General features: G+C 43.3%; 1 protein-coding gene across 1 annotated transcript; it reads left to right on the forward strand.

The window, feature by feature from the left end:
• On the forward strand, positions 1 to 735 carry LOC107793017 (uncharacterized). Its single transcript, XM_016615287.2, has one exon. The coding sequence runs from the start codon at positions 1 to 3 to the stop codon at positions 733 to 735; it is 735 nt and encodes a 244-aa protein (XP_016470773.2).
• Positions 736 to 15391: the final 14656 nt, after the last annotated feature.

Consider the following 15391-nt stretch of genomic DNA (forward strand, 5'->3'; position numbering starts at 1 on the left):
ATGACTCCATTGCTATCTGCTCACAATATTTGTGTTTCTCCTTCAGAAATAGTGTACGCATTGGAAAAGCTCGGCACGAAGGTGCAGTGGACGCAAAAGATAAAGTCGGATCAGAGCATAAGGAGGTCAAACATCCTGTGTGAATTCCTCCAAGAAAGAGGATACAAGATCGAAGATTGCATAGGTCTGCAACAAGAAGTAGTAAGAATGTTAAACCAGGGATACCTGAAAGAACTTCTGAGCAACAGAGGACGGGCCAATTTCGCTCGAGGGCGCGATCAACCTCAAGGACCTCCAAAACCACCATCACCAGCTCGTACTATACAAATGATCATTGGCGGCGGCGATGACACGGTAATCAACCATGTGAAATTCACCACCACACATAAATTCAAATGGACAGTTGCCCATGAACGGTATGACGACCTTGAAGACAGTATCATCTTCAATAAGTCGGATACCGATGGTTTGTCTTTCCCTCACTATGATGCTTTGGTTATATCTTTACGCATCACAGATATCGATGTAAAAAGAATAATGGTGGATGACGGAAGCGGCGCGTGTATTGTTCACCCACGAGTTCTCATGCAGATGAGGCTCGAGGATAAAATAATACCACGTTGCATAACACTAACGGGCTTTAATAATGTAGTGGAGCGAACATCTGGAGAAATAGTGCTATTTGTCCTGGCTAGCAAGGTCACCTTGGAAACGACATTCCACTTCATGAATTAGGAAACAACCTACAACGCCATCATATGACGCCCATGAATACACACCATGCGAGCCATCCCGTCAAGTTTCTATCAAGTAATCAAATTTCCCACCCCATGGGGGATATTCAGCATCTGAGGCGAGCCACGCACCGCCCAAGAATGCTACCGGATCACCCAATATTGCACACACACCAAACAACTAAAAGTGGCAAGTGCAGAGGAATAACAATCAGCCATGTCGGGAACCAAACCCGATGTACGAGCAGAGGCCATCAAAGACTCGGACATCGTAGAAGCTTGTAGGGCAACCGTAGAAGATCTTGATCCCGTCTAGCTGGACAAAATTGATAGCACGAAAAAGGCTTATGTTGGACACAACCTCTCGGAACCAGATAAATATCGTGAGTTTTTAACTAACAAAGCCAATTTGTTTGCCTTTTCCCACTCAGATATGCTAGGAATCCCAAGGGATATCGCCACACACATGCTGAATATCGATCTGTTTTACCCGCCGGTATGGCAAATGAGGAGAAAGTTCAATGCCGCCATCAATGAGGCGGTCAACGAGGAGGTTGGTAAATTACTCGCTAATGGTTCCATCAGAGAGTCGAAATACCCCCAATGGGTCATGGTAAAAAAGAAGAACAGGAAATGGCGGATGTGTGTCGACTTTACCGATCTAAACAAAGCTTGACCGAAGAACTCCTTTCCATTACCCCACATCGACCAGCTCATCAACGCAACAGTGGGGTACGAACTGCTGAGCTTCTTGGATGCCTACTCCGGTTATAACCAAATTCTAATGGCTGAAGAGGATCACGAAAAGACAACTTTCATCACTCACCGAGGAACGTACTACTATAAGGTAATGTCATTCGGACTCAAGAATGCAGGGGCCACGTATCAAAGATTAGTTACCAAGATGTTCAAAGAACAGCTCGGTAAGACCATGGAGGTTTACATCAATGACATACTAGTCAAGTCGACAAAGAAAAAGGATCACATTGGCCATATGAAAGAAGCCTTTAAGTTATTAAGGCAATACGGGATGAAACTGAATCCCGAAAAATGCACCTTCGGCGTAACTTCAGGAAAGTTCCTTGGTTTCCTAGTGTCACAAAGGGGTATCGAGGTCAACCCGGATCAGATCAGGGCTGTCGATGCAATATCAGAGATACTGACCAGTAAAAAGTAGGTACAGAAATTAACAGGATGAATAGTCGCCCTATCGAGGTTCATTTCACGATCCTTGGATAGATGTCACAAATTTTTCATTGTGCTAAGGAAAGACCACAGACTACAATGGAATGAAGAATGTATCGACTCCCTAAGAAAACTGAAAGCGTATCTATCTTTGCCACCACTACTCGTCAAGGTGGACCCGGGTGAATGTCTACTTGTGTATCTAGAAGTATCCGAAGTTGCGGTAAGCGCAATTTTGGTCCGTGAAAACAAAGGTACGCAATCTTCGATTTACTATATCAGCAAAACCTTAATCGATGCCGAAACAAGGTACCCTCACCTTGAAAAACTAGCTTTGGCATTAGTCGTAGCTTCACGAAAGCTTAGACCATATTTTCAATGTCACCCCATAAAGGTGATGACAACCTTCCCCCTAAGAGGTATCCTGCACAAACCTGAACTATCGGGTAGACTGGCCAAGTGGGACATAGAATTAAGCGAGCACGACATAACATACCAACTGCGAACTACCGTTAAGTCGCAGGCGCTCACTGATTTCATCGTTGATTTCAGCGCGGAAATATTGCCTGAAGTAGAACAAGAAGCGCTCCACGCTTCCACACATGCCGACCTCTGGGTCCTCTACACTAACGGTGCCTTTAATGCCTCGGGATCGGGACTGGGACTCGTCCTTGAAGTCCCTACACACGAAGTGATTTGCTAGTCCATACGATGCCCCGAGATGACTAACAACAAGGCCGAGTATGAAGCTGTGATTGCAGGTTTGAAGTTAGCCCTCAAATATGGCGCCCGACGACTCGTCCTCCATTGTGACTCTCAACTCATGGTGAACCAAGTCACCAGAACTTTCCAAATCAAAGAACAAAGACTACAAAGGTACCAGTCAGAAATTCACAAACTACTGCCAGAATTCGATTAATGCCGCCTCGACCAAATACCCAAGGCACAGAATATCGAAGCAGACGGCCTCGCCAAACTAGCGGCGGCCACCAAAAATATCAGCAAAGAAAATGTGGTCACCCTTCTCTATTCCGTAATAGACCACGTCGAGGTACATTCTGTAAACCTAACTTGGGACTGGCGCAGCCGCCTCATAGCATATTTGCAAGATGGAATGCTCCTGCAAGATAAGAAAGAAGCCAAAAAGCTCTGGGTCCAGGCAGCCATATACAACCTCGTAAATGGTGATCTCTACAAAAGAACATTCGACGCCCCCCTAGCCAAGTGTCTTGGGACAAATCAAACAAGGCGAGTACTGGAAGAAGTATACGAAGGGCACTGCGGTGCCCACACGGGAAACCGCACCCTCGTCCGATGCCTCATCCACGTCAGATACTACTGGCCCACCATGAAAAAAGAAGTTGCGGACTACGTCAGGAGATGTGAACAGTGTCAGAAGTACACCCATATGACACATCAAGCAAGGGAACTCCTTCATTCCGTCACTTCACCATGGCCATTCATAAAGTGGGGGATGGACATAGTCAGTTCCCTCCCAGCAGGACGACGTAAGGTACGTTTCCTTTTGGTTTTAACTGATTACTTTTCTAAATGGGTGGAAGCAGGTGCATATACTCAGATACGTGAGCAAGAGGTCATCGCGTTCATATGGAAAACCATAATATGCCGTTTTGGCATCCCCAAAGAAATCGGCTGCGACAACAGACCTCAGTTCTTCGAAAAGAAAATGACCGAGTTTTTCGAAAAATGGCACATCAAACGAATACTCTCCACGCCATATCACCCCGCCGGCAATTGTCAAGCCAAATCCTGCAATAAAGTAACACTAAATATATTGAAAAAAAGCTTGAGGACGCTAAAGAGCTATGGCCTGAACTACTACCGGAAGTATTATGGACATACCTCACTACGCCAAAAACCAGCACCAGATGAGACGCCATATTCACTGGTCTACGGGACTGATACAGTTATACCCGTCGAGGTCGAAGAACCTAGTTTGAGATACTCTAACGAAAACGGACCGAGCAACGACGAAAGTAGACTACATGATCTGGATGAAGTTGAAGAATGGAGAGACATGGCCCACATAAGAATGGTGGCCCAGAAGCAACAAATAGAAAGGTACTACAACAAGAAAGCCAAAGTGCGGCCGCTCAAAGTTGGAGACTACATCCTCAAGGCTAAAACACAAGCTGCAAAAGACCCTAATAAGGGAAAACTAGGAACAAACTGGGACGGATCGTACAAAATCACGGCCACAACAATCAAAGGAGCATTCCAGTTAGAGACAATGGAGGGAAAACTACTCCAAAACAACTAGAATGTCACCCACCTCAAATACTTCCACTTTTGAGTGGAGGCGCCACCTAAGTCGTACTTTTTTTCCCTCACCCGGGTTTTGTCCCAATCGGATTTTCCCGGTGAGGTTTTTAATGAGGCAACAAGGGGGATATCTCGAGGTCCGAGGTATTGTTCATTACCCAGTCCATCAACATGATCTCTGGTATGGAGTGAAGGGATTGTATATAGATAATCAAATCTCCATTGTATGTACAGAGTCGACATGAGATTCCTAAGAAAATGTAATCAAATCTCCATTGTATGTACAATGTCGACATGGAATTCTTACAATAATATAATCAAATCTCCATTGCATAAATAAAGTCGACATGTGTCTCCCTACAATAATATAATCGAATCTACATTGCATGGATAAAAGTCGGGATGTGCCTTCCTACGGGAATACGATCATACCTCCAACATGGAATGGCGAAGGCTATCGATGAAACATGAGTTCAACCTCGTTCGAACTACGAGGGGATAGTATTTCGATGACAGTAAGAAGCAACATCCCAATGGCCAAGGCCATCGACGAAACATGAGCTCGACCTCATTCGAACTACGACGGGATACTACTTCGACGACAGTTCGAAGCAACATCCCAATGGCCAAGGCCATCGACGAAACATGAGTTCGACCCCGTTCGAACTACGACGGGATACTACTTTGACGATAGTTCAAAGCAACATCCCAATGGCCAAGGCCATCGATGAAACATGAGTTCGACCTCGTTCGAACTACGATGGGATACTTCTTCGACGATAGTTTGAAGCAACATCCCAATGGCCAAGGCCATTGACGAAACATGAGTTCGACCTCGTTCGAACAATGACGGGATACTACTTCGATGACAGTTCAAAGCAACATCCCAATGGCCAAGGCCATTGATAAAACATGTGTTTGACCTCGTTCGAACTACGACGGGATACTACCTCGATGATAGTTTGAAGCAACATCTCAATGGCCAAGGTTATCGACGAAACATGAGTTCGACCTCGTTCGAACTACAACAGGATACTACTTCGACGACAGTTCGAAGCAACATCCCAATGGCCAAGGCCATCGACGAAACATGAGTTCGATCTCGTTCGAACTACGACGGGATACTACTTCGATGACAATTCGAAGCAACATCTCAATGGCCAAGGCCATCGACAAAACATGAGTTCGACCTCGTTCAAACTACGACAAGATACTACTTTGACGACAGTTCGAAGAAACATCCCAAGGGCCAAGGCCATCGACAAAACGTAGGTTCGACCTCATTCGAACCACGATGGGATCCTACTCCGACGAAAGTACAGAGCAACATCCCAATGGTCAAGGCCATCAAAAAAGAAAGAAAGAGGAATCAACCTCACCCAAAAGATAAATCGACTCAACAGCTCGACAGGTATCCAGGATACCATAGAAATTGCAAAGAGCACCAACCCATGGACAAAATAAAATCTACATTGCATAAAAATAATTTACACTGATCTTTATAAAATAGGCTCAAGCATGCCCCCTCCCACAAAAGCCCCAAAGAAAAAAAAACACAATATTACACATTATCCCTGGTAGGGTAAGCTTCTTCGTACCAACAGTCCGAAGCAAGACAGTTTGCCTCATCCGAGTTGATATCATCTCCATCAGGAGTATGAGGGTCGTACCCACACGCCTCACGAGCTGTAGGAGTTTCGTTATGCACGGTTTGAAGCTCCGCCTCAGTTGCCCTCCCCTCGGCGTGGAAAGCCTTGTACACGTCAAGTCGGGCCTCAGCAAGAACCTGTAACTCATATAAGTGACGAGGCACGACCAGATCGGCTGGAGCATAGGACATGGAAGGTTGAGAACGTCGAGTTGCATCCTCCTCTCTCAGCGAGACCACTGCCCATTCAATACAGATAACTCCGCCTCCAACTCTTTAACATGCCCTTCAAGCCCCGCGACCTTAAGATTAGAGGACTCCCTCTCACCAGTTAGCTCTGACCTACAAATACAGAGGGCATCCTCCAACAACACCATTTCAAAAATAGTTGTCGCCATCTTATCAACACCAACGTCCAGCTCGCCCTTAAGCCCCTCAATCTCTGCCGCCTTCGCACTCAATTCAGCGGTCAAATCGGCCACTCTCGCCTGTAAGTCGACATTCTCAGCCATCACCCCCCTGCTCAACTCAAGCTCGTCCTCCTTCGCCCTAAGGGAGGCCTCAAGTTCACTATTACGGGCGACAGCCTTCATGAGCTCCTCATCCCGCTCCTTCAACTCTTTGACCTTGCGCTCCATTTGGTCCTCCCTATGTTTGAACCCTTTGCAAATAAACTAAAATTCAGGGTCTTAAGTATAAATATTGGCCATCGCGCGATGCTTAGCACGATATCGTTGTTACTTGGAAGACATCTTCCCATATAAGGACGTCCTCCTCTTCTCCCGACGCTCGCATTCGATCTCCATGATTAGGGTCTGGCACAAAAGAAAAAGAGAAGTTAAAAATGAAATACAAGTCGACAATTGTCGCACAAGCCCAATGACGAAAAGAAAAAGAAAAGAACCTACCCGCAAAGCCATACCGGCGACGTTCTGAGATAATTCCATGTCACTCATTGCCCTGAGCACCTCGTTTTCAGGGGCAACACATAGATGAGTTAAAATGGATGCCACTTGCTTACAGTTCGACAATAAGTTATAGTCCCCAGGGATGACTATGTGACAATCAGACCCCTCCGCTCTGACCTTCACGTGAGTATGACGACCTACAAACTCATTGACTTTCTCCGGGTTGACATATAAGCCTGAGCCTTCGCCCTCGATGCAACGGCCTCCAACGTTGGACGATGCGCCACCCTCGGCAGAGCCTACGGAATCGGCTCCTAGACAAAGCCCCTCTATGTGAGGAGACCTCCCCGATAATATGTCATCGTCCATGAATGTGGGCACAGGTGTCGTCTGCGACGCCCTACTTCTATCAGCGTCGACAGCCACACCCTTCCCGAGCTCCATTCTCCTCATTTATCTCAATAACGGCTCGTCCCCATTGGAGGATTCGTCCAAAAGGTGGGGGCGGCATTGAAGAAGCCTCCTCCCTCATGACCACGACCCAAGAGAGGCCTTCTAATTGACCAAGTAGAGGACGGCCCTCTCGAACAGATTCACTCAAAATAAATTGCGTGTCCGCGGCGGCAACGACATGTCGAAATGCAGGAACTAGCACCCTCCGCCTGAAAGCTCCTCGACCTACCATCACAAAGTAGTCGAATTAATGGACGACAATATATAACCAATGAAGGGGTAAAGGGAAAACACTCACCGGTTGGAACTTTAGGGCCGTAACGCTTTACGAAGGAAGGCCAATCATGGGTTTCCGCTGCGTGGGATAACAAACGAGCTGCCCAATCCCTTATGCCCGCAATAGGGCGGGGCAGACGTCCCATAGCTGCAAATGAGAAGCAAACAAACTTTATAATGAATACAGACGAAGGAGGAATAAAATGAGTGGTGACACTTACGAGTCTCATTCCATCGCTCCAGGAACTTGGCAGAGTCGAAGACAATATGTTCGGTTTTGACAAAGAAGTACTTGTCCCAAAACTTGTTGCTTGCTCGGTTGTCTGTCCAGACCACCAACCCTTTCGTGCCACGGTGCCTCAAATGCACCATGGTACCTCTGTGGAAGCTAGGTGAGAATAGGTGCAAAAGGTGGTAGATAGAAATATTACATTCCACCAACTCCGTATACTTGGTCAATAGTAGGAGCACCTTAAGGGTATACGGCGAAAGATGTGCCTGGCAAACTTGGTAGAACCTACAAAACTCCTCCGCTAAGGGGAAGAGAGGAAAAGTGTAGCCAATCACGAAAGGGTACTCATAGAAAGCGCAGTACCCAGGCCTGTGGACATCTACAAAATCTCTCCCCGCCAGAATCATGTCAACGTGAGCAGGGATGCTATATTTTTACGAAGAGCGTCAAGGTGAACCTTCTCCGTCTCAGAAAGTACGGGGGCAAGAGTAGGAGGGGGTTCTTTGAGGAAGTCACTCCGAGACATGGGGTGTCTCGGTAATAACTCCTCCACTGTAGGGGGATTGTCACTCTCTTCTACCACCGTATCTTCACTGCCTGAAGAGGGCACCGTGGACAATGGGGTGGCCTCAGGAACCCCTTCACGAGAACGATGAGATCTTGGTATGATGTCGTTCAAAGGAGTATCAATGCAAAAAAGTAGGAAGAAGAAGCTACGAATAAAGAACATAAGAAGAAGAAGCAGAAGGGTATCAGGGCAAGCTCGGAGGAATAAGGGAGGTTATCAGGAGTGAAATGGCCAAAAACTTTAAAAAAAAACAAATCCTGCACCTATTTATAAGGTTGCGTGGCGCCAGAATCGAAGCGGAGGGTCACATAGTAGCCCTAGAATCGAAGCATCAAGCTATCAACTCCTGCATCGAAAACATGCGCAATGATGACGCATGTGAAGATGACATCATTTTCCGGTAAAGTGTATTACTCAGTGTCTTTCTAAGCACGCTGACCGTTCCCCCATTGGCCACGTCGTAACGTCTCAACAGATCAAATTTCTCCATAAGAATGCATAATGTCCGCTCATCGAGGACGCACCCAGCTGCAACCCCGACAAGCGGAGGGACTAACTGCATGGGTCCGAATTTGACCAATCACGACCAATGATGAGTACGACGAATGACGGGGTCTCCTTGAATCGATGTCCTGAGGGAGACGACCTTAAGGCAAACAAGAGACTGCACGACCCTTGTAATAGTGTAGAGCCATTAGGGGACATGAGGAATATTCCTTCGAATATCCCTTGTAATTTGTCTTTTACAGCTTAGAAGAGTTTCACTCTTTGTATATATAGAGGGCAATAACCTTGTAAAAGGGGGATCCGAATATTGGCTGCATTACTGTTTACAAATGAGAAGATTTCTAAAAGATTTTTACTAAAGTAGATCATTAAAGAAATTTTGTGACCCGCCTTCTTTTTATCGATCATTCTTTCTAGAGATTATTATACTCAGCTAAGATTTACCCCTTCATCTTTGATTTATTTGTTCAAAAAAGTTTCAATATCTTTTGAGTCAAACAACTAACAAAATGAATGTTGCATTTACCTAAAAAGACTATGCTCTTTAAATTTCACAAGACCAAAAGGGTTCATTTGGTATGAGGGATAAAGGATAATTAATTCCAAAATTAAATTTGAGATGAGTTTATCCCATGTTTGGTTGGGATAAAATCGTTGTATAACTAATCCCGAAATTAGTTATCCCAGAATTATAGTGTTTTTCTATCCCCATGGAAGAATGGGATAACTAATCCATAATTAATCATGAAATAACTTGTTTTCCAACCAAACAACCCTAAGAAACCAAACAACTCCTAAGAGTTTAATTAAATCCTTCTATTTTGTTGGTTCGTTTTTGTTGTTATTTCTTTCCCTTATACTAATTGATGAGATTTTGGACTTACAAATGACAATGTTCAGATAGTTCATACGACAAATCATGCGTAAGATGAGCATCTACTCTTTGGTTAGTTAACAAAGGATATGGTAAAGTCATGGATATATACGGATATCGCAACTTAAACAAATAAGCTATGTACAGTCAAACTTCTTTATAACAGTTTCGTTTGTTCCAAATATTTTTGGATGTTATAGCGAAGTGCTGTTATAAAGAATATATATTATAACATAACTTAAAAATTAGTTCCGGAAAAGTTTAGCTTTTATAGTAAGATAATATATAGGGATGTTGTTATGTTGTCAAAAGGTGATACCAAAACATTTTATTTTATGTACTTTATATGGAAGGTCAGCATTTACGGCAGCGATTTAATTTCTGCAGGCAAAAATTGACAGAAAGGGAAGTCTATTATTAATTTAGTTACTCAACCAACAAATTACAGTACCAATTATTATATATTTACTTATTTTTAAAGCGTAATTAGACGAAATTTCATTGACTCAGCTCTCTTAAATTTATTTAGTTTAATAATTTTGTTTTTGTTGTCATGTAAATGCAGGAACTAGTAGCTTTCTTTTCTTTTAGTTCAAATTAATCTTGGTACCCTTTCGTTTTGAATCAATCTGGAATTCTCAACCAGACTTACGCCCTATGATAGATGCTATATGGCAACAACAAATATCTCTACTGCTGCTGCTTGGAATCGTTAACACTTTTGGTAATATCTTCAAAAGAAAGAACAAACTACTTGCTCGTTTAACGGGTCTCCAATCCTCCTTACACTATTCAACTAGTACTTTCCTACAAAATCTAAAAAGGGACTTTATCCAGGAATATAACTTAATTCTCCAACTTGAGGAAGACCTATGGAAATTAAAATCTAGGATCAATGGATTAACGAAGGAGACGCAAATACTAGATTCTTCCACCAATCAACTTTAAATCGTCGCAGACGTAACCGCATTACAGCTCTCCAGGATACAGTGGGTAATTGGTGCTATGATACCCCCACTATTCAATCGACCTTCATTAATTTCTTCTCTAACTTATTCACAACTGAATCCACAGTCTCCCCTAAAGCACTTCCTCTTTACCAATACAATATGCTACCCCCCCCCCTTCCCGGGCAGCCTCCCAGTTGGCAAGACCACTTGACGACCTTGAAATCACTCAGGCCATCCACTCCTTTCAACCGTTCAAAGCACCTGACCCAGATGGTCTCTATCCCTACTTCTATCAGGAATACTGGCCTGAGATTTCACACTCGGTTGTCACCTTTTGTAAACAAATTTTTTTACAAGGACGCATTCCTGACAAAATCAACATTACCTACCTTTGTCTTATTCCCAAACAACGTCATGCAGCTCAAGTCGCCCATTATCGACCCATAAGCCTCTGTAACACTATCTACAAAATTATCACAAAAATTATCGTTAATCGTATCAAGCCCTATTTACCAAACATTATCAGCCCAACTCAAGCTAGTTTCCTAAAAGGGCATCGGACAGCGGATAATGCTATTATCGTCCAGGAAATCATGAACAAATTCAAAAATAAAACTAACAGTACCCCTCATATACTTCTTAAATTGGATCTCGAAAAAGCCTTCGATAGATTAGAGTGGTTTTTCATGAGACACACCCTTACCTATTTTAACTTCCCACCTTCCCTCATCTCTCTCATCATGTCTTGTATATCCACTTCTTCCATTTCCATTCTATTCAATGGCACGCCAACCCATTACTTCTTACCCTCTAGAGGTATAAGGCATGGAGACCCCCTTCCCCATACCTATTCATATTATGCATGAAAATGCTAACTCACTCCATTGACCGCGCAGTAGATTACAAGCAGTGGTCTCCCATAACTCTTTCCAGATCAAGTCCCCGCATTTCCCACCTACTTTTTGCGGACGACATAATACTCACCTCTAAACTAACCACAAATTCATGTCACTCCATTATTGACACTCTCACCAACTTGACCAATTTAACTGGACAAAGGATCAATTTTCACTAGTCAAAAATATTTTTCTCAAAAAATTATCGACTCTATCAGAAAAACTTTGTCCTCAACTCTTTCAACATGTCTGAAGGGAAATCTTTTGGTAGGTACCTGGGATTCCCCATTTTCCTTAGACGACCCCAGAAAAAGGACTTCCAACACATCTTAGATAATTTTAAATTGAGGCTTGCCGGGTGGAAGACCCAATGCCTTACTATAGCAGGTCGAGCCACCCTTATCAAATCAATGCTCAACTCTCTACCTAATCATACTATGCAATATATCTCCCTCCCTCACAATATCATCACCCAACTAGATAGATACCAAAAACGTTTCCTATGGGGCTTCACATCTCAGAAAAATAAGATGCACCTCTATCACGACCCGGATTTTCCATCCTCGGGGGTCGTGATGGCGCCTACTCGTAGAAGCTAGGCTAGCCACAAAATATAGAAAATCTAACACTTTCATTTTTTTAACGAGTTGAATTAATAGGTGATCAACATTTAAATAATAGCGAAAGATGAAATTAAGCGGAAGACTTAGACTAATATAATACCAAAATAAGTACGAAAATGCCAACATGCATCTCTACCCAGAAACCAGTGTCACAATATCCACGGACTATCTATGAATACTACATACAAACGTCTGAAGAGGGAAATACAGTCTGTCTCGGAAACAAGTGAAAACAGAACATGTAAATAGATAGAAGAGAACGCCGGGACTGCGGACGCCAGTAGGACTACCTCGGGATCTCTGAGTGGACTGAAGGCTGGCTCCCCAAGTGCTACTGCCCAAATGCTGCTCCGGTATCTGCACATAGTGCAGAATGTAGCATCAGCACAACCGATCACATGTGTTGGTAAGTGCCTGGCCTAATTTCGGTGAGGTAGTGACGAGGCTAGGACCAGACTCCAAATAAACCTGTAAAGTTATATAATATACAGCGGAAAATAAACAGGAATAAACAATTTAAATGGGAGGCGGTACATGATACGGGAAAAATATCAAATCCAGCAGAAACTTAAGAGAAATATGATAGAAAGATTCAGGATCTACAACAAAACATTAATAATACTGTTGCGGTGCACAACCTGATCCCTTATAATTTAACATTGTTGCGGCGTGCAACCCGATCCATTTAGCGTGCAACCCGATCCAATATAATATTTGTTGCGGCGTGCAACCCGATCCATATATAATAATGTTGCGGCGTGCAACGCGATCCAATATAATATTTTTTGCAGCGTGCAACCCGATCAATTATAATATTTGTTGCGGCGTGCCACCCGATCTATATATAATAATGTTGCGGCGTGCAACCCGATCCAACATAATATTTGTTGCGGCGTGCAACCCGATCCATATATAATAATATTGTGGCGTGCAACCCGTTCCAAATATACAGTCAACAATAATCATAACCATAGTCCCGGCAAGGGATCAATAACAAACTACACTATCCCGGCAAGGGAATCGACAACATAAATAAATACGTCTCGGCCAGGAAGAAACAGCTATAACCAATCTTAATCCAACATCTAACCATTTCAGCTATCACCATTACTCAAACTTCGTAATTCCCACGAAAACAAACTTATTCCTTGCTCACTATCGAGAGTCATCAATTAAAGCGTCCGTAATATCATTTAAGAACACAATAAGTTGCAATTTAAGACTCACGGTCATGCTCGACACCAACGTATAGATACTCGTCACCATGCCTATACGTCGTACTCAACAAGAAGCAAATAACAAATAGGACACAACTCCTAATCCCTCAAGCTAAGGTTAGACCAAACACTTACCTCGATGCCACGAACATAACTCAAGTTTCAATTATTGCTTTACCCCTCGATTCCACCGCCAATTCGCTCGTATCTAGTCACAAGTTACTTAATTACATCAATAAACGCTAAGAGAATTAATTTGAATGCATGAAAATGAACTTCCCAAAGTTTTGCCCAAAAAGCCAAAAATCGCCCCCGGGCCCACATGGTCAAAACCCGAAATTCGAACCAAAATCCGATTATCCATTCCCCCACGAACCCAAATATATGATTTGTTTTGAAATCGGACCTCAAATCGAGGTCCAAATCCCCAATTTTTGAAAAACCAAGGTTCTACACAAAACACCCAATTTTCCCCATGAAAATCATTGATTTTGAGTTTAAATCATATTAAAAGATGTTAATGATTGAAGGAAATGAGTTAAAATTAACTTACAATCGATTTGGAAGAAGAGTTGTTCTTGGAAAATCGCCCAAAGGAGTTTGTATTTTGAAAAGATGTGAAAAATGGGTTTAAAACCGTCTAATTATAAAGTTGCAGGTCGCAGATATGGGAAATGCGAACAGGGGTTCGCAACCTCTGCTAACTTGGGAATTGCTGAACAGGGTTCGCAAAATGCTAAACTTTTGCATTTGAGAAAATAGTGTCGCATTTGCGACTTCGCATTTGCGATACAGAGGTCGCATTTGCGATCACTGTCCCATTGACAAATCTTCGCATTTGCGAGCCAAGGCAGGCCTGGGCTAGTTTCGCATTTGCGATCTAGCCTTCGCATTTGCGAGCCAATGTAGGCCTGGGCACACCAGCTAAAATTCTGCAATTTTTCTAAGTTCCAAATGCACCTCGTGGCTTATCCAAAACTCACCCGAGCCCTCGGGGCTCAAAATCAAATGTACACACAACCTCAAAAACATCCCACGGACTTTATTCGTGTACTCATATCACCAAAATAACATCAGAAACATCGAATTAAACCTCAATATCAATGAAATTTATCAAAACTTCTTAAACATCAAATTTTGCATTTAAGATTTGAATCACGTCAAACGGATTCCATTTCTTACCAAACTTTACAGAATCATCTTAAATCATATGTAAGACTTGTACCAGGCGCCAGAACCAAAATACGGGCCCGATACCAACATGTTCTAATCAAAATTCATTTTCAAACTTTATAAACAATTTCAAAAAATAATTTTCTTCAAAAATTCATTTTCTTGGGCTTGGGACCTCGGAATTCGATTTCGGGCATACGCCCAAGTCCCATATTTTCCTACGCACCCTTCGGGACCGTCAAATCACGAGACCGGGTCCGTTTACCCAAAACGTTGACCGAAGTCAAATTAATTCATTTTATAGTCAAAATTTATCATTTTTCATAGATTTTCGCATAATAGGCTTTCCGGCTACGCGCTCGGACTGCGCACATAAATCGAGGTGATGCTAGAAGAGGTTTTTAAGACCTCGGAACATAGAATTTCATTTTAAAACAAGTTATGACCTCTTGGGTCATCACATTCTCCACCTCTAAAACAACCGTTCGTCCTCGAACGGACGCAAGAAGGAAGTGCCTGAGTCGGGGAAAAGATCGGGATAACGGCTCCGCATATCGGACTCGAACTCCCAGGTCGATGCCTCAGGAGGCTGACCCCTCCGCTGAACACGAATAGAAGGAAAACTCTTCGATCTCAACTGACGAACCTGCCGGTCTAGAATAGATACCGGCTCCTCCTCATAAGACAAGTCCCTGTCCAACTAGACAGTGCTGAAATCTAACACATGAGATGGATCACCGTGATATTTCCCAAGCATGGACACATGAAACACTGGATGCACGGCTGATAAGCTCGGTGGCAATGCAAGTTTATAAGCCACCTCTCCCACTCGATCAAAAATATCAAACGGGCTAATGAACCTAG

This window comes from Nicotiana tabacum, chromosome 6 (assembly GCF_000715075.1).
Source record: "Nicotiana tabacum cultivar K326 chromosome 6, ASM71507v2, whole genome shotgun sequence".
Lineage (NCBI taxonomy): Eukaryota > Viridiplantae > Streptophyta > Magnoliopsida > Solanales > Solanaceae > Nicotiana > Nicotiana tabacum.